The sequence below is a fragment of the Gymnodraco acuticeps genome, unplaced genomic scaffold (genome assembly GCF_902827175.1).
Source record: "Gymnodraco acuticeps unplaced genomic scaffold, fGymAcu1.1, whole genome shotgun sequence".
NCBI classification, from domain to species: Eukaryota; Metazoa; Chordata; class Actinopteri; order Perciformes; family Bathydraconidae; genus Gymnodraco; species Gymnodraco acuticeps.
In genome coordinates, this window is record NW_022991588.1 from 1,876,173 (window position 1) to 1,895,856 (window position 19,684).

At 42.9% G+C, this 19,684-nt stretch overlaps 2 protein-coding genes across 5 annotated transcripts; both read right to left on the reverse strand.

Annotated features, from left to right (window-relative positions):
• Positions 1 to 802: 802 nt before the first annotated feature.
• On the reverse strand, positions 803 to 4,402 carry serpinf2b (serpin peptidase inhibitor, clade F (alpha-2 antiplasmin, pigment epithelium derived factor), member 2b). Its single transcript, XM_034197824.1, has 9 exons — positions 4,127 to 4,402; positions 3,297 to 3,367; positions 3,105 to 3,179; positions 2,711 to 2,990; positions 2,403 to 2,546; positions 2,063 to 2,251; positions 1,751 to 1,893; positions 1,441 to 1,645; positions 803 to 1,321 (listed from the first exon to the last, which is right to left on the reverse strand). The coding sequence occupies exons 2-9, from the start codon at positions 3,348 to 3,350 to the stop codon at positions 969 to 971; spliced, it is 1,443 nt and encodes a 480-aa protein (XP_034053715.1). The 5' UTR covers positions 3,351 to 3,367; positions 4,127 to 4,402; the 3' UTR covers positions 803 to 968.
• Positions 4,403 to 5,206: 804 nt separating this feature from the next.
• wdr81 (WD repeat domain 81) lies at positions 5,207 to 16,968 on the reverse strand. 4 transcript variants are annotated; one of them, XM_034197899.1, is made up of 12 exons: positions 16,687 to 16,968; positions 15,410 to 15,902; positions 11,575 to 15,140; positions 11,385 to 11,492; positions 11,018 to 11,217; positions 10,705 to 10,886; positions 10,280 to 10,445; positions 9,800 to 9,965; positions 8,889 to 9,710; positions 8,645 to 8,790; positions 8,328 to 8,510; positions 5,207 to 6,628 (listed from the first exon to the last, which is right to left on the reverse strand). In XM_034197899.1, the coding sequence occupies exons 2-12, from the start codon at positions 15,769 to 15,771 to the stop codon at positions 6,302 to 6,304; spliced, it is 6,228 nt and encodes a 2,075-aa protein (XP_034053790.1). In that variant the 5' UTR covers positions 15,772 to 15,902; positions 16,687 to 16,968; the 3' UTR covers positions 5,207 to 6,301. The 4 variants fall into 4 exon arrangements, with proteins under 4 accessions (XP_034053790.1, XP_034053792.1, XP_034053789.1 ...); XM_034197901.1 differs by having other exon boundaries at positions 15,410 to 15,838; positions 16,680 to 16,968; XM_034197898.1 differs by having other exon boundaries at positions 16,680 to 16,968.
• Between the last annotated feature and the right edge of the window lie 2,716 nt (positions 16,969 to 19,684).

Sequence of the window (19,684 nt, forward strand, 5' to 3'; positions counted from 1 at the left end):
AGCAGTTTCCGCTTCCGTTCACAGATCTGACGTCAGTTTGCATTCTGTCAGCAGCGTCAATCCATCCGCATGAAAACACTGTAAAACTGACCGGAGACCAGCTGTGTGTAAATTAGCGCCAAACAGAACGTGACGTCAGGTGCTTTATATGATGCGTTCACAGCCAGAGCAAAATGGGACACTTCAGACTCGACCATAACTAATATTCTAGAGAGGATGTAAAGTTGACATCCTAAATATGATTTATCGTTTTTAATATTGTACACAAAACCTTTACATTTTTCTTAGGATTTAGCGTAAAAATTATTGGGTGTGTAAAAAGGTATTTTACAAAAATAATGAGTGATTGCAACCCCCACCTTTTTATTGCAGTCAATCCATAACGCATCATGTAATCAACAAGAATGGTAAAATAACACCAGGCCTTCAAAAACACGCTTCTGTTTCATCATATCCCAGTTTTGTGAATTAGTTTAAGTTTTAGTTTAATTAGTAACTTCAGATTAAAAATAACTTTTAAGAATGATGTGATTAAAATAAATTGTATTTCTCAGCCCATTAGATGACATCTTTAAAAATGCAATTACATACACAATGATGCAGTATATGCTGTGACATTGGCGTTGCATTTGGATCTAAATGTTTACTCAAGCAATTAAAACAAGCTGAGGAGATATTTTACTGTGGTGTTTAACCATTTATTTTTATCTAATTATAATTGTAAGTGTTGCTTGACCAGGACATGTAATCTAATGTAGCAAGAATGTCATTTTTGTAAAGAAACATTTGGTTTTACATGAGATACTGGGCTTCTTAGTGTGTTTATTGTACAAGAAACAAAGACACACATAAACAATATGTTTCCACACACATTTCAATCCAGATAACTGATATTGTGTATTTACTCTGTACAATTATAGAGATCTTGTTCTGGGTTTTCTCTGGTACAGCAGTGCAGGTATTAGTCCCTACTTAGGTGGGCCTCCGAATGAGGCAACCTGATTCTTATCAATTGGGAATCCCACTTTATCTTTGCTTGCTGATTCTCCTCTCTGAAAGATAGGAGCTCCAGGATTTGGGTTGTTAATGACACCCATGAAAATGGGCACTTCTGTCAGATTATCTATAAGTGCAAAGAAGAAAGGTTGGCTGAGGTGGAAAACAGGGTTTGATGCTCGTGAGATCACCACCGTTGTGGCCGCGGCAGCCTCTGCACCCTCCTCATTTATCTCAAAGCTGGACTTATGCATCACACTGGAAACCAGCAGGGGGCCGTCTGCCATTCCGGCCAAATTGGGACTGGAAAACATGTCTCCAAGGCCTAACACAGATCAGAGAAAACATGGTCAATTAAAAAATGTGTTTGATACATAAGAGTTTGTTTTTGTGTGCTGAATATCATCACTTAAACATTGTCCATGGGATATAATGAAGTCTTACCCAATTTGGTAAAAACATCTTTTAGGTCTTGAGCATACTCCAGTTTGAATTTGGGGACTTTAACTTGAACAGCCCTTGCCTTGGGCAGGCGACTATACAGGTCAGAGATATTCAGCTTTGCGATTAGTGAAGACACATTCAACTGCCCGGACATGGGCATAACCACCAGCAAACTCATTGACTTCCGGAATGGGAAACTCGCCACCTGCACAGAAAGATAGAATTGTGTTGTAGAAAACTTGGTTTCTGCCATTCATCATTATTTCCACATAAGACTGAGGCAAGTGTTATTGATTAAACTGTAATTTACCTGGGCCTCCAATTCATTATCAATAAATAAACTCAAGGGATGTTTGGCATCTTCCATCACTTCAACATCAACCATGTTTTTATCGTCAAGGTAGAACACACCTCTGGAGGTAAAGCGTGGGTCAAATCGAGCCATCCACTCTCCTGTGAGGAACATGGGTCTTACATTTATTCAGCAATATAACACAAACTATAGCTGGAGGAAATCACACAACATTTCAATTGTTATTTCCACTTGGATTGGGGGAAATTAGTATTCTCAGCATCCATGATTTTTAGAAAGAGGCTCATTTTGTTGACGATGACATTTTACCTTTGAAATGGACGGCATTTATTAGCATGAGGAGCACGTTGGGCGGCAAAGCAGACAGGAAGTCAGTCATCTTTCCTTTCGTTGCATTCTCTACCCAGCCGTTTATCTGGTCCAGGCTCTCTAACACTGCTGGCTCCGAGGCATATAACCGCTGGGATTCATGGACAAATTTCTGCTTTGGCTCAAACCCTAAAACACATAACACACACTCTCTCAGGCTGTATTTCCCTTCAGTCGTCTCATAAGGGTCAGCACCAATAGGTTACAATAGAAATAGTAAGAAAAGGAACATTCTGCAAGTTTAGTCTCAGCTTTTAATATGGTATTTCTAGAAAGTTACCTTGGCGCAGGAAGATACGTGTGGCAATTCGCAGGTCACTGTCTCTGAGATATGCCAAGACATTATAAAGAGACTGGTGGTAGCAGGGGAGAGTGTGCTCATGGAGATGGTGCATCAGCAGCTCCTCTGTCTCATTTACTGCGCCTGCAGAAGAGGTGCAATAATTGGATGATAAAATAATCCCCAGTGGGATATAAACCTGGGCAAGTTGCTGACACAATTCATAGAATGTTGTAATTGGTTATATGTAGGGAAGAAGCTGTTTGGGTACAATGTGTCATGTAAAAGCTGCAGCAGGACATGCCTACCTAAAGCCAGTTGGGAGAGCGCTAATGATATGCTCAAAGGACTTATGATGACATTTGGCTGCTCTGGCGTTGTCTCCAGGTTCTGAAGCAGCTGCACACCCAGTTTCTGCATGGCTGCGGCAATGGCCTCCTTGGACTCTGGGCTTCGGCCAATAGACAGGCAATTTTCTTCTTCTTCGTCTGAGCCTCCGTTGGAAATACTAGGTATGGTTGTTGCAGTTACATTCTCTTCTGTGCTATTTGCTGTTTCTGGTTGGGCTGTAGTTTCATTTTCTACCATCTAAAAGCAACAGTAGAAGAACATGTTAAGTTCAAGGAAAATGTAGATGCTACAGTATGACACGACAAGCACAATGGGAGAAACAAAACACATCTTAACTGATTAGCATCTTACCTCTATGGGGTGGCTAGGCATCAAAGGAATGAGAGGCACCAGAGGGATTGAGTCATTTTCTGCTACCTCGGCTTTCTGATAAAAAAAAACAAGATACTATAAGACAACAGTGTATGCTTTGTATAATCAGCATTCATTTTAATCATGCAGCATTATCTTTATATTGATTTATGAGTTATTTCAGTGCTTTACAGTGACTCCTTGGCTGCAGAGACAGATCAACAGGAGTGTCAGATGAAGGTCCATGTCCTTACTGTATGTAACTGTGAAAGAGAGACATTATGTTAACAACCATACCACTTGTGTTCAAAATTCTTCACTTTTTGGTCATTGGTTCTTAGCTGTATTGTTTTTAGGTCTCAAACATTTTCACTCTACTTAGTTGCTCTTCCTTGTATAGAAACACAGTTTTCAGCAGTTATCAAGGCTTTTCGAACCATTATATGAAAACATTTTGTTAAATGCTACATACTTTGAGGGACAGAAATTCCACTTGTAGGGCAAAATATACCTCTGAGTGTAATTGCATTGTGGTGCCTATAATCGATATTTCAAAAGAAATTACATTTCTAAATCTAACAAAAATACAAATAATTTAAAAGTCAAAAGTATTGTTTTAATGCTCTTCGTATCCAGTCACACAACTCTCCTTTTTGTATTTTCTTTAATTTATTTCAGTGGTTTATACTCTACCTTTTATGTAGATTTAAACTTAAAATATTACGTTTACAGCCTTATATTCAGAAAGTATTGCTTGTTCCTCTTTTTATCCAGAGACGTGCAGTACTTGAATTACATTGTTTCTTCCTTTAACTATAATTCTCAAAGTACATCTGTCAATATATCTCCTAATAACATTTAAAAAATCATAATAATTAACTGGTGTAGCACAACAGCCGCCCTTTGCAGACATTACACAAACATGAAAAACCCATGAATGTCTGACAAATAATAATGTTCCACCAAGTTTTGAAATGTACAATAGAATCCCAGTATGTTTGTTTAAATAAATGCGGTCTTACCTTAAATTAGAAATAAAACTTCCAGCCTTGTCCAAAAAAGGAGCGACTAAGTGAGTGCGAATGGCAGAATTCCTGAGAGAAAAAGATTGGCACTTGCTCAGCAAACAGTTAAACATCAACTTACATTGATTGGGGCCTCATTTAAGCCACTACTTGTTTGTAAATGTAGCTACTGAGACTCATCCAGGGTTGAATAAGGAAGACTGAAGATGCTTAGCTATTTTGCATGTCAATGGGCAGGAGATAATGTCATGACACAACTAAATCTTTGACAGAAAACATGACAGATTAATTGCGAAAGTGTGGATAATCTAACACTGTGTGGGCAAACAAATACAGCTTGCTGTCACAAGTTACTCATTTGATGACCCAGGCACACTTTGTTATTTGAACACATTCGTAGAAAAGATGTGAAAGCATTTTACTAGGCAAGACTGGGGCTATATGTTGTGACTGACAATAACTTGATAGGGGAAGATTTGATTAAAGCAACATCAAATGAAACATATATTTCTGAGAATTTCGTGAAGTGATATCTTTTAGATCACATGACAGCCATCTGCAAACACAAGAGGGGACTTTGTCCAATCTGAGCTCTAAAGTGACACAGCCAGGATCGGTAAGCAAGGCTGGGAGTCATGATGAATCCAGGTGAATCACACAGAACTGGAACACCAAAATAAACATGGAAGTAATTTTTAATTAATCCAGTTAATAAATAAGCATTTTCAAGGACTTTTCTTAAAATGTTCAAAGTGGTTGTGAAAGAATTGTAACCAATTATCAATGTGCAACTACACATTTTCTTTTCAAAAGAAAGTTTATCGTTTTGTGAATGTTGAGCTTTGACTCGCCAAAAATCTCAAGTGGTGTGTAGTACATTTGTATTTGGCAAATAATTAGAAAAAGTAGGCAAAGTAGTATTATACCATGACAGTGATATAAGAAGAGTGCTGTGATGGTTGAATCCTAATGAGCATTGAAATGTTGTACCGTGTTTTGTGGAAATTGGGAAAATATCAGAAACAAAAATCTACTTTGTATTAATTTGCACATGATAAGGAGCCAGAAAAAAACACATTTTTTATTTATTTTTTAACTCTTTTTTCATATATAGTCATATGCAGTTATATAAACGTTATAATACAAAACTGTTTATCTTGGCATTGACTGTTCCTATGTTAGCATTTGTATTTAGAAATTAGAAAGTGGTGAGTCCAACAGCCCATTCCAGTGGCCCCTGCTCTGATACACCCCCAGTGTAATGTTGCTAAAGTCTCTGGCTGCTAGATCAAAAAACCCTAAACAAGGTTTAAAAAAAAATCCCAAAGCAACTTCAAGTAATTTATTAGTGGATAAAAACATTCATTCTTTAAAATCTGAGTGTGAATCTAAATGTTACAATTCAGGCCATACTTGTGCAGTAGAAGAAAGGCTGTGCATCAGTAAATTACTTTAGTATGTGACGTCAATTTAAGTGTCACCACGCACCTAAACTTTCATATAAAACAGAGTGTGGACTTTTATTGTTCATGATGTATACACAAATTACTCTAGAACAACTCTTAAGAAACACTGAGCAACGCTAACACAAACAAAGATTTGATCTACAAATACTGCATAGTTTAATCAGTGCATTTGGACACACGTTTTCTAACATCGAGGGAAATTAAAGTTGAGGTCAATGTTTTTTTGGTGTTGTTATGCATCCATTTGGAAAGTGTAAATACGTAAGAACCATGTTTGGTTCCACCTTCCTGAGCACATCTTTGTAATAATTATTTTGATCAGAAAAACTGGCCGTATCAAAAGAATAAATGACCTTATCAAGATAAGAATAACCTATTATATCTTATCTAGCACTTTTTTTTCTTCTTTTTTTAATACCATGTAACTGTACATGAAGAATGTTAAATGCGTAGCACACATTTTTTGCTCCTCAAATTCTGTGCCATCAGCCACACAGGCAGGATTCGGAGACATGAAGCTCATACAATGTCTTTACTTGTGCTGCTCCATCTTAAAAAGCAATTTAGAGAAAATACCCTACTGGATTCAATTGACCTTAAGAACAGGAGAGGGGACAGAGGAAGCCAAGACACCTGGTGTCTAGGGGAATAAGACACTTTTAAAGTCAGCGGTAAGAGTTTTTAGTTTAACTGGGATTGATTTCCCCTAAGCTAGCAGCCGTATGGCCCCGTTCTCAGAGCCCAGCAGCAGGAGCCTCTTGGTGGGCAGGACGGCCAGGCTGGTCAGAGTGCCGCGGAAGTTCTCTGTGCTCAGCTTTGTGCTGCTAACAGGGCTCAAGGAGATATCTGCCATGGAGTACACCCCGATCTTGTTAGCCACTGTTCCGGTCACAATCTCTGAACCGTACAGGTCAAAGGCGTGGATGGGGTCAGACTGAGATTTGTACTGGCGAAGAGGCTTGTGCTCCAGATCTTTCCACACAGCGAGTGTGTAGTCGGTGGAGGAGCTGATGACCAAGTTTCCATCTGAAGCCTGAAAAGTAAAACACAAGACAGGAAGTGACCAACTGTCCATGCCATATCACAGGAAACATTGGCAGTTTTCTAGCATCCCTTTTAAAAAATATGTTTTCATTAAATTAAAAGATATATGAACAAAATAGGATACCTTTTCAATTGAAAAAGCTTGAAACAGAAACTTGTGGCAGACGACAGCATACATATATCAGCTTCTTCGACTGACTGCCACTCTAAAGCTTACATTTAAAGATTATCAATCACATTCTAAGGTTTAGGGTACAGGAACACTACTATGCAAATTATTTTAGATTTCTAATTAAATCAATACAACAAAGTCTATTTGTTAAGAATTTCCCAGAAAGATAGCCACTTAGATGATACGAATTGAGAGGGAAGTCTGAGTAATATAAATGCGCCAATGAGAACCACTGTGGTCTTTCTAATGAGTAACCTGTGTCCATATTTGCCTAAACTTGTGCTTTTAAAACTAGAGATACAATCCTTGACCTAATGTGGGGTTAAATAAAGCTTGCTCAAACCTGCTCACTGTAGACAGCAGACCTGCCGGGTACAACTTTCACCATCCCTGCAACACTTAATATCGCTACACCACTACTTTTGGGTAATGTCAAAATAGAAGTCACTTCGCTGACCTTCTTGAATATTTATCATCCAACAGTAGAGCCCCACCTTTGGGCTTGAGAATGTCATGTGGTCAAATACGGGAACAGATTCTGACACCTATTTTCTGGCAATCTTTTGGGGCAGTACTGATATCAGCTCAGGTTTTTACAGACTATATGGTACTAAATTATGACACATTTTATTGCACCTATTCCAATACAGGCTGAATGTACATCGAAAAACAGGAGTCCTTTTTCTGAAAAGTGGGAACCAATTGCATTTGATAAAATATTTGTACTTAATTTGTTTAAGGATGAGGCCATGTGGGGCTTTGCAAACCATCAGTAATACACTTCTTACACCAAGCTCTCAACTCAAAATGATCCTAAAATATATATACCCCACTAGCAGGTCGAGGACAGACATTGGATGTGGGTAACTCAAAGAGTCAAAACAAGTGACAGGTGATAAACTGGACTACGTGCATTGCGTGGGCTGTGATGTTCACAGTGGTAGGCATCCAGAAGCCTGATTGGGAAATACTACTCTCAGGTTCTGGTGGTTGCACCAAAACCTATAAATCTGCTAAATGGAGACAATATAAACACCCTCGAGTTCTGACTTAAATTGTGGTTGCTATAGGTGTTTTTCTCTGATATAAACACATTATCACAATTATATGATCTTCCTTATATTTACTATAAAGTTCATCAAACCCAAACAGACGGACATATTTCTTCCTCTGTTGAATGCTGGTCATTAAAAGTGTTTTTACCTTGTGACTTACAACACATCTTACTCTATGTACCTTATATAACCAAATGAATCCTTTATCCTTAAATAAAAGGTTTAATCTTGGAATACACTTGAGCCCTGCTCCCTACAGGTTAGTCCCTGTGGTTGCATCGCTTCCAGTCCAAGTGTTACCAGGTACCTTTGGTTACTTGTCATCCCTCCTCTCTTTGACTAATTATTGTTTACTCTACTGTCTGCTATTTAAATCAAAAACAAAGCCCTACTCAGTTATACAGAAGTAAGGTAAAGAAAACAAACACACACACAGAAACACACACATGATTTAAGTCTACCTTCATTTGGAGGATATCTCCCTCATGAGCTGGCCAGCCCTTCAGAATAAGTCCAGTGCGTGCATCCAGCAGAACAATGAATCCAGATGAGAAACCTGCAGCCACGGTGCGCCCTGAGGGGCTCACTGCCAGGTAGCGGATGAGCCCAGCGCCCACATTGTTGTACGCCAGACGAAATTCATGCTGGGGACACAGGGGAAGATTTGTCACTGTCAACTCTGAAATAACTCTATAGTGCAGAATTGTAAAAAAGATGAATGGCATGCTAATTGGTTTATGTTGTATGGCAGAATGAGCTTGCAAACTGAAATTGATACCTGAAATCCAGGTTTGCGAGGATCGATGAAGCGGAGAATCGAATCTGCGCTGCCAAACACAACACTGCAGTGTGGGGCTGGCATGGTGGTGACAGCTGTAATGGGATTCTTCCCATCCACGGCTTCATACGAGCGAATCTGCTTGCCTAAGGAAAACAGAGGGGGTCTATTTACAAAGAACAGCAGATATTTAATTCCCCCATTTTAGTCTCATCTCCTATAACTAACGCCATCTCTCTCTTACCTGTGTACTGATCCCACAGGTGCACGGTCCCGTCGCAGCTGACGATCTCCTGTGAAGCCTCTAGCTGTCCAACATAAAAGATTGACTTTCGATGGTCGTTATATGTGTGCCTGGGTTCCACCTCCTGTGTTCCATCACCGTGGTTATAGAGAGGCCAAAGCTTCACAGTCTTGTCTTTGCTGCCAGAGAGGAAGTAGTCCTCCCCTGCCAGCGGTGCCAAACACTTTATGGGGCCGGAGTGACCCAGGAAGCTTTGCAGTCGGATCTGGTGAAAGTGAAAATGTGGATCCTGCTGGTTGAGGCCGATCTCGTACTGCCAGTAGGCCAGCCAGTTGCCCTGCAGAGAGCGGCTGCTGCGAGGGAGCTCCTGCTTCAGGGCACTGTCCTCTGGGGTGGGTCCCGTCACCCAGGAAGAGGAGAAGGACGCTGTGCCGACAGATGAACTGGTAAATGTGGATGCGGCGGTGATGGGGGTGGTATGGCTGGAGCGTCCCCAAGAGCTGGCTAAACCCAGGTTCGAAGTAGCATCATAACTACTTTCCCGGGACACTTGGATCCGGTTCCCTACCAGGTGACTCCCGAAAGTGCCTGACTCAGGGAGGGAGTCTCCCATTAAGCTGTTAGAAGGGGCAGGGAAGGGGCTGCCACCCACACGTCCGCCAAGACCAGAGGAGACACCCATGGAGGAGGAAGGCAGCTCTGACCTCGACCCTGCTGTTGGGTACGTTTCTCCATTCCCCTGACGCAAACTTTGATGGTAGGATTGGGCCAACTGCCAGACCAGCTCGTGGTTTGGAACCAGTCTCCGGATTGCTATGTCACCTACAGAAATAACAATGCATCACTGATGTATACCACTGAATTGTGAACATTTTATAGATTTCAGTAAAAATGTACTGCGTTCCTCCTACCTATGAGGCAGTAGAAAGGGATGTAAGAGGCGTGGGCCATCTCAGGGTTGAACACAGACTGTAGCTCCTCCAACACCCCCAACTCATACGTCACATTCGACTCTTCTGGTGTGCAGACGTCAACAACCACGACGTCTCCCACAACTCTGCGAGGAGCGCTGTCCAGCTACATTAACACATCTCTGTTTTACAATTCAATTCTCAAAAGGCATGGGTGAAACATGAAGAATCTACTAAATTATCTATTGCAAAAAGACAAATGAATCCTGCCGTGTTTAAAAATACATACACGCTTTTCTCTCCCTCTGTCTGACTGTTTGTATTCCAAATTTCCGTCTTGTTGTTTATTTTGATCCATATTATCTTCTGTCTTATGTTTTTGTAAAGCTCTTTGTGACAGATCTGCTTGATTTGAAAGCATTCTAGAAATAAACTTGACATCATTTCTCAGCCTTAATGTGTTGTGTTGTGTGTGCATACCTGGGGCTGCAGATAATGCAGCAGAGAGAAAACGGCAAAAAAACGTTGCAGGGTGTCAGCCATATGCTGCTGCACCATCTCCCTCCCGATGCGGAGACAGATGAGAGCCATCAGGCTGAGTGTCTTGAGACAGACAGCAGTGCGTGTCTGCACCCCGCTGGGGAACCTGGGTACAGCAGAATGGATCAAACCAAGCAGAGGATGGATGACAGATGTATTGTATATTTCTTTGTATTGTTTTTTGATTATACTCCATAGCAACATAAAAATGAAAATGACATTGAGTTCAAAAATATTTGTTCAATTAAAATATAATCAACATTCCAGAAAGATTATACTATTTGTCATGGTGTTTGCATAATGAATCACTATCATAACTCAACTTAGATCTAAAGTAGGTGCACGGTTGTATGTGTGTTACTTACCCCATGCGGGGGGTGGTGAGCAAGTCCAGTAGGGGCAGGAGCACATCCACGTTGATCTTCATAAGCATGTCCATTAGAGTTGTATCAGAGAGAAAGACGATGATCTTCTGTGTAAGTGCAACAGCTCCAAGCAGACTTGCCTCCTTACGCGTGTTAAGACGCTGCGAAGAAGGTGGAGAAACCTGGAAACATTTGTGAAATCAAAGAAAATGTTGTTAATGTTTTTGGAAAAATGGTTAGTCATTTTCCCACAATAATCTTATTTAGCTGTGATTGACATTCTTATTTTGCATGCTTTTTTGTCACGCCTTACCAGATATCCTATATAAGGCAGGTACTGGTAAGTGAGTACAGGCTCTCCATAGAGTTGAGCTATGTAGATGAGGCAGTCCAACACTGGCGCTGCTGTCTGGTCACCAACAACAGGTTTCTTCTCATACACACTGCCCATTCCTACACCCTCCACACTGCTCTCCTCAGATGCAACCGCCACAAACTGATGCTTTTCAATCCCTACAGGCAGGGCACATGAGAACAACATGGTGAAGCAGCAGCACATGATACTAGGTAAAAATTCAAAACAGCATGATGTAAGATTCAAAGGTTTTAATGTCATATGCACATAAGCTACAGTGTAGAAATGGCAATGAAAATCAACTTTATATTATGCTTTTAAGTACCAATGTAACAATTTGTGAGCAACCGCAGCAAATTTCTGGCTACATATCGCGACGTCACTGTTGGTCCAAGCTTTGCTGACAGCCACCGGACCGTTTTGCAGACAGTATCTGTGTGTGAAGACATGAATAAAACCATTAGACATCTATTAATAAACAAATCCCTTACATAAACTAAAAACTATTCACTCACCAAGAACAATCTTTTGCTCTTTCTCCCCAGACTCATCTGATTGATCATGGTCATCCTCCTCTTGCTCTCCCACAATGCCTTGCTCAGAGTCATCGAGCTCCATTCCATTCACAAACTCAGCCTCCAGAGTGGCAACTGTTGCTCCCGAAGCCTTGGTGAAACCAGAAAGGGTGAGCTCCATGTTGGCACCATTAGAGTCTTCTGTCCCCTCTCTACCCTCATTTGTCTCAGTCACCTCCTCCTCCTCCAGCTCGCCACCTTCCTCTCCCTCGCTAGCTTGTTTCAAGTCCTGGCTGCTGTCAGCTGATTTGAGACTGGCTCTATCCCGCATTGAGTCTCCATCACCCAGGGAGAGCTCACTTGTGCTGCTTTTGTCACTTAGCTTCCCCACACTTAGAGACTCCTGGTCTTGATCCTTGGCTGAAGAGTTCTGGCTCTGCTGTTTCCCGGCAGCTGCTCCACTGTTTACATAGAACCCATTCTGAAAGTCCTCTGCCTCTGAGAGAAACACTTGGTCATTCAGACTAATGCCAGAGGAGTAATCAACCATCCCTGTCTCTCCCCCCACCCCTACTCCTCCACTGGCACCATTGCCACCTCCCATATTGCCGCCAACAGTCCCAGATGGTGGCCGCACTTCTCCACACTGAAAGTCCTCTTCTTCTTCCTCTCCTAGATTACATTGAACACCCCTCAACCCTTTGCAAGATTCCTCGCCAGAGCCTGAGATGGAGCTTTCAAAGCCAGTAATGACCTGCAGCACATGGGGAAGAAGGCTGGACAGAAAGGCCTGCAGACCGAGCCTCACTATCAGCTGTAGAATAAAACAGTCAGTGTAGAGATAAAAACGTCCTCTGAGGCAGTGAGGGTTTTCATAAACGTTGATCAGTGGCTTCAGTAAGTACTTGTTTGCATTTCTGGGACCCAGTACTCCAGAGATGGGTTCAAAGAGGTACCAAGCTGCATAGACAGCAGTGGACTCCTCAAGCATGAGGGCCAGAATGAAGGGCAAGAGAATCTCAAGACCCTCCCCTGTGATGTTTCCCCGCAACAGTGTTTCAAGCTTCTGCCACAGGTGAAAGACAACATCTCTTCCTTGAAGACTACAAGTAGTCTCCATCTTGGAGTGGTAGGAAAAGATAAAGCCATGAAGTGCTTCAAAATAGGAAGGGAAAGGAAAGGGGGTGATGATTGGGTTCAGAAACTGGCAGGGGCTTGGGGGAGGGAGACCATCGCAGATGGGTTCATATTTGAAAAGGAGTGGACTTGGGCAATCTGGTACATTTCTATTTGCCATACCAGAGTGCTTCTCTATTAGAAGCAGCATCTCAAGAGCGTGGTGAAAAGACAGTGGCACATCACGGAGGCTGGCAGAGCAGAGCTTCATAACAGCTTGGAAACGCTGTCTCAGGGGAGTGCCTGCATTCAGTCCTCTGAGCTTAGAGGCGTAGAATATCTCCACGATGAGAACACCAAGGGCCTGCATGTCTCTTTGGTAGAGCTGTGTGTGAGAGAGTAGAGATTCAAGTACGATACCGTCTCTCATGCAGTCAGTAGATCCTGCAGGATGCCATACTTCAGCATGCAGACTCTTCACCAGGAAATTGTTCAGCTTCTCCAGCTCTTCCAAAGGCTGCAATGGGTTAAAGCCTTCAGGGAGGACAATCTTGATTTCCTCTACATTGGTGGCAGTCAAACTCCCCTCTCCATGTTTTTTGTTTGTTGACCCACCTCTTTGTAACATGGCACTTCGTAAACCAGGGCCTAAGCCCCCTGTGAAATCACCAGGGAATGAACTTGGGGACTGAGAAACAATGAGTGCTGCGTGCTCTCCAACCATCTTTCCTCCTGCAGTACTGACGCTTGGCATTGGCACAGCGCTGGACACAGAGCTGGATGAGCCGGCAGACGCTAATGAGTCCAGAGCTTCCATACCTTGTTCGAGCTCCTCATCTCTGTCTACCATGGTCCAGCTACTGGACTCACACCCTGTGGACTCTGGCACCATTCCATCCACAGTATCAGCCGCTGTCTTGACTTGAGGGATGTGTAGAGAAGGCACGTTAAGAGCAGCAAGGCCAATGAGAGGAGGTTCTGCTGAGGCGTACAGGGAGGGAGATAAGCGTGGCGGGTGGGGCTGGTCAAACAGCTGAACCACACCATAGGTAGTCAGATTGGTGTGGTGGTCAACCAGGTGCAGGCACACATTCTTGGCTTTGACAGCTTCTTTACCAGACAGCTTATAGCCAAATGTGAGATCTATCCAGTGATGCAAATACTGGGACACCTCTTTGCTCTCCAGAAGGCGCCGATGGATCTCTATAAACTCCTCGCATGACTTGCACCAGGAAGGCACATCCAAATCTGGCATGTCAGGGTGGATTGAGCGGAAAATGGAGGGATCTGTGTAGAACTCTGGAATGCACTCATCTGGGGTCCAGCTCTGCATGCGCTCCATACTGGCTGGGTATTCATTGGGCTCCCACTGCGATCTAACATGGCTGCACAACACTGACTTGGGTGTCTGTCGGGCTTTGTAGACATAGTACGTAATGTCTGAGAGCACATCTGATATGTGATGAGGTACATGGAGATGGTCAGACGGTCCAGCACCGCCAGCACCTATAGAGCCACCAAGGTCTCCGCCAACTCCGCTTCCACCAATCCCACCACCCGATGCAGCAGCCAAAGCCTCTTTGGTCATCTCATACGTGAAGTCCAGCTGCTTATCTCCTTTGTTGAGCCTGAACTTTGACCTCCTGAGGTCTCGGGGTTTTCCAAATGGCACAGTGAAATCAACCACCCAAGGCAGCACTGGGTGATAGTTGGGGTCTCCTTCTCGTCTTCCTGCTAACCTGCTGAGTTCCATCAAGTAGCGGAAGTTACTGACTCGACCATGGACCCAGTCCAAAACCAACTTCTTAAGCTCATCAAAGCAGTCTTCGCAAATTGTTTTATTCTCTTGGCTCACACATACATTGTTCCTTGGCAGGGCACTTTTTGGCATTTGTCTGCCAGTTGCACTGTTTGCATCCCATTCAGTCCCCAGTTCCTCATAATGGGCCAAGTTGAGTTTGAGACGACTGCAGAGCTGCTCATCTACAGCAATGTCCTGCAGGGAGAGTTCTCCACAAGACAGACCTGCTGCATGACATCCCTGCAGGGCTGTCAGTAACTGATAGAGAATGAACAACACTTTGGCATGGCTGTTAGCGAGCTTGGCTGGGCTGAAGGAGACAATGTCATGGAGTGAATACTGAGTATAAGGTAGGATTACATAGAGCATCTCAGTCGTCTCGAGCAGACACTCTGCAGGCAGAACATTAGGACACATATGGTCTGTCTGGGACTTGGAGAAGCAAGATGAACTGGATGGCTGACAGTTTTCTTTCTCTTTCTCTCTGGCTGGAGAAAGTGATGGGGACACTCTGTCAGATGAGATGAATGTGGAATTGAAGAGCCTTTGCAGAGCATGACGCACTGAATCTACAGCTGCAACATGCAACTGTTCACTGGCTCCGGCATATGCTTGCACACGTTTGTAATGAGCATCACGCCACAGATTCCTGTGAAAGGGGAAAAGACAAAACATTGTTATCTGTATTATTTTGCACACCTTTATGTTTTCACAATTGTTAAAACTAAATGTATATAATACAGTAAAATAGAGTGTAAACTGTAAACCTTTTAAATGAATGGTTTATGGACAAAAGCATCAAGCAGCATTTTGCTGGATATATTAGTTTATAAAGTAACCTGTTTTTAATTTGTTTGCAGATTTACATTTACATTTTAAAGGATAGAATAACAGAATATCAGAGTTTGTATCACCAACCTGACATTTTGCTGTGACACACACTGCATGGTTTTGACATAGGAATCCTGTGACATGAATTCCATTTGTTGATGGCACGGGTCTCTGGCCAATCTGTAGCTAAGCTTGTTTTTCCTCAGACCCTGAATGCACACTCGGGTCCAGCCAGTTGGCAACTTCGCTTGGGAACACTGAAGATAAGTGCGAATTTCAGGCTCACTGATGCAGTCAAAGCGAGCACATCGCATGATCCTCCTCTCCCTCAGGCCCATCACCCAGCGCGTAGGCACAAGGGCTATGAGCTCCCTGGGACGGGGACCAGGGCCTTGCTGCCTCCGGTCAATCCCCAGGTCCTTTTCAACTGCACGCATCAACCAATCCATGGTGAGTGCTTGTTAAGAGTAACGGAATATCCTGCTGCGTATGCTTAGCTGTCTCCCACAAGGACCACTGTCAGACATTCATGGAGGAAGAAATCAAAGTCACCCAGGGCAGACTTAATCTACTCTTCCACCTGCAGAAATGATTAAAAACCACAAATGGAAAACTAGATAAGGTTATAACGTTTTTTTTTTTTGCACTGCAAGGTTGTGATGAGAAATGTTGTTGTTTTCGACAGAGGAGCAAATAAGGGTGGCGCAATGAAGGAGATATGTTTGAGTGAATGCATATGAATAACTTGTCCTTTTCATAGTTCCTGAAGTTTCAGCTCAGCACTGCTCACATGACTACTTCCTGCTACCGCCAAATCATCACAAGTCTAATGTGATTTAAATTGTACATTTACCACAAATAAACTATTACCCGTGGGCTTATTGAATGTTGCTAAATATCCCTTTACCTACAAAACATTTCCAAACCGGTAATAGGTTACCAGAAGTTTGAATGGATTTAGTATAACGTTAGCTACGCTGCTAGCTGTCTGACAAAGATAACATCAACAATAGATATAGCCCAATTTAAAGCGAAACTCCAAATATTGTAAGCCTCAAACCACACACGGTTATGATTTTAAGCTAATGACAGCCTCGGTCGCGTTGTTTATTATATGAGAGACATTGCAGCTTTAATACGTTTTAGAAATACTATTGAGGAACTTACGTCAACCTAGTGCTAACAGTTAGCTTAAGGAAGGGGCTAACGAACAATACCTCATTCAAACAAGCAAAACAACATTTAAATAGTTACAAACATAATTGACACAAAGCTAAACAAGAGCAGCCATAATAGTTAAATGTTACTACGCGGTAATTTCGGAAGAACAGCACTCACTGTTTAATATTTAGCTCACCTCTCACCACTTGGATCAGTTGACAGCTGGCTAGCGTTAAGCTAACGGTGCACCTCCAGTTTCATGCATGTTGAGTTTGTGCAACAGTAACTTTATAAAACGAGGACATACAGCGGGGCGTCATTTAGTTTCTTCATTTTTCTGATGTCTACTGAAGCGTGACAGCGGAAAGACGACAGTCAGTCAGCCGATTATGTTTTTGTTCAGTGCTAGTTGGAGCCATGTTTAAGAAGAGCCACCTCACGTGACACAACACCAGCCCCATCTCATGTGATCACTGTTGCTGAAGTTTCTTCTTCCTTTGTGTAGAAAGGCAGCTTGGATCCTGGCTCTATGGTGCATTACTGCCATCTCCTGGAGTGAGTTGACTCCTGTAGTGTTGGATTTATCTGATGTTTTCCATCAACCCTGTTCTCCTGGCAAAACATATTCTGCTCCCAATCATTTCATTTCATTCTCTCTGATATTTGTTTCCTACTAAGTAGCACCTGTTTTATACTGTTTTGGTACTATAACCTGACAATGCACAAGGACGGGTTGGAATCTTCTGCATAATGTGAAGATTGTCAATTGTCATTACAGTATAGCCTTTATTTCCTCTCATGTTTCTGTCAATACCCACTTTAATTGGATGCATTAAACGTCCACCCCTTATCTCCCCTCTAGTTCAATGACCAGAATAAATATTTGATAAACACCAGACATATTTTTGGGGTTTACTTGATAAAGCAGAGTAGATAATGTACCTATGCTAAGCCTGATGTTGGTTGTTGACAACCAGCCAACAGTGGAAAAAGTAAGACATTTTTGGATGATTTCCTTTCCTTTTGTTATATAATAATAGTAACATAGACCACTAGACTATAGGCTACCCACATTTGACCAAGTCTCAAATGTATAATATATTTTTGCTTACTGTATGCCTGGGATTTAGTGGAAGTCATCTCCACAATATGGCGTTATGTCTGTCATTTCACAGACAAAAAGCTCAGCAGTCTTGTTCAGAAATATATCCTATGTTCATTTTCTTTCATCTAATCTTCTTTCTTTGAATCCCTCCCCTTTGACTCAATCTTTTTCAATTTCCCTAAAATACCACTACTGTTATCTTTTGACACAACATGACATAAGTTATGGCTGTTGGCCAACTGTGTTTGACAGATAATGAATAAAATGGATTTGTTTCTGTGTTTCTTTTTCTTCAGAAAAGAGTATGATATGTATTACACAGTATAATGCAAATACATTCTATTCATACCATTTATTATTGGTATTTTTCCTCCAGATATTAAGATATGTTTAATTTTAATTTTAAGGATTACAATATATACAGTATGTTGTAGTTCACTTAATGAATATGAACATAAGAATGTCAACCTATGCCTCTCAGTTTGCAATGATCTACTAGTGAAAGGCCAACATTGACTTTCTGGATTATAACACATTTTGGATGTCTTCACAATGGGTAACAATTGTGTCGAGGCATGAATGTTGAAAACCCAAACTAAACTCTCAATTACAGGGACACAAATTAAAAGCTTCACTTATCTGAGCATACTGCCAATGTAGCATAATTACCGTCAGCACTTTTACAGAAAAGATACAGCCAAAGAACATGACATTCCTTTGCTCAGCATTTTAGTTATTCTCTGAGGTCTGCATTTAGTGTCACGATCTGTCTTTGTGGTGTTTTGTCTTGTCTAGATCTGTTTTTGGTTTTCTGTCTAGGTTGTGTTTTGTCTTGTTTGGATCTGTCTGTGGTTCCCTGTCGTTAGTTTCCCTGGTGTGTCTGATTACCCGATTGTGTTCACCTGTGGCCCCTGTGTTTTCTCCTCCCTCCTCACCTGTGTCTTGTTTGTGTGATTAGTCTTGTGTGTATTTAAGTTCTGGTTTTTCTGTCTGTCTTTGTCGGTTCGTCTTTTGTTGTTGACTGTGTTCACCGGTGAGTGTTCTGTCTGTCCAAGTTCTATTTCATTATCCTTAAATAAAGGTATTATCAGTTGAATCTGCATTTGGGTCCTGCTTCCTTCGCTCTACCGTGACAGAACGAACCGACCAGAAAATGGACCCAGCAGATGATCCATGGGAGGTTGAATTACAGCATTTAACTTTCTATCTGTCCAGTCCAGTGTTTGGCGGAAGAGGGCCGCTCTGGTAGAGGCGCTCCGGTTGGCAGCAGAGAAACCATGTTTTGTTGAGTTTTTACCTGACTGGATTTTGGACTTCCTTCAAGCATGTGATTCCAGGCATGCTAGCTCCCTGTCTCCCAATTCCCAACCTGGCACCATACGCCTTGGTGGGTTCCGCCTGAAGTCAACCCGTGCTTCTGCCCCAGTTCCTGCTCCTGTCCAGGAGTCGTATTCCGGAACTCGTCAGGCTTATGGAGGTCCACGGAGTATTCAGGAGGCTGCTAAGAGGAGTCGTCGCAAGGCCAGGCTAGCAGCCCGAGCCCCAGCAGCCATGGTTCCGGCTCCAGTACTGGCTCCAGCAGTCATGGTCCCGACTCCAGCACCTCGTCTCCTGCTGGCTCCCCAGCCGACGCCAACTCCCCGAGTCTTGTCGGCGTACCGGCCGACTCCAGCACCTCGTCTCCTGTTGGCTCTTCAGCCAACACCAGCTCCCCGAGTCTTGTCGGCGTACCGGCCAACTCCAGCACCTCGTCTCCTGCTGGCTCCCCAGCCGACGCCAGCTCCCCATGTCCTGTCGGCGTACCGACCGACACAAGTTCCCTCTCAAGTCCCCTCTCAAGTTCCTACCCGAGTCCCCTCTCCAGTTCCTACCCGAGTTCCCTCTCGGGTCCCCTCTCGAGTCCCCTTTCGAGTCCCCTCTCGAGTCCCCTCTCGAGTCCCCTCTCCAGTTCCCTCTCCAGTCCCCTCTCGAGTCCCCTCTCCAGTCCCCTCTCGAGTCTCTTCTCGAGTCCCCTCTCCAGTTCCCTCTCAGGTCCCCTCTCGAGTCCCTTCTCGAGTCCCCTCTCTAGTCACCTCTCAAGTTCCTACCCGAGTCCC

Excerpts from the sequence above, each read along its gene's own strand:
- serpinf2b (XM_034197824.1), bottom strand. The coding sequence starts at position 3,350 with ATGGACCTTCATCTGACACTCCTGTTGATCTGTCTCTGCAGCCAAGGA. Across the intron at positions 2,991-3,104 it reads TGCCTAGCCACCCCATAGAG|ATGGTAGAAAATGAAACTAC; the intron begins GTAAGATGCTAA and ends TGTTGCTTTTAG. Across the intron at positions 2,547-2,710 it reads GCTCTCCCAACTGGCTTTAG|GCGCAGTAAATGAGACAGAG; the intron begins GTAGGCATGTCC and ends CCTCTTCTGCAG.
- wdr81 (XM_034197899.1), bottom strand. The coding sequence starts at position 15,771 with ATGGATTGGTTGATGCGTGCAGTTGAAAAGGACCTGGGGATTGACCGG. Across the intron at positions 9,711-9,799 it reads CCCTTTCTACTGCCTCATAG|GTGACATAGCAATCCGGAGA; the intron begins GTAGGAGGAACG and ends TTATTTCTGTAG. Across the intron at positions 8,791-8,888 it reads CCTGTGGGATCAGTACACAG|GCAAGCAGATTCGCTCGTAT; the intron begins GTAAGAGAGAGA and ends TGTTTTCCTTAG.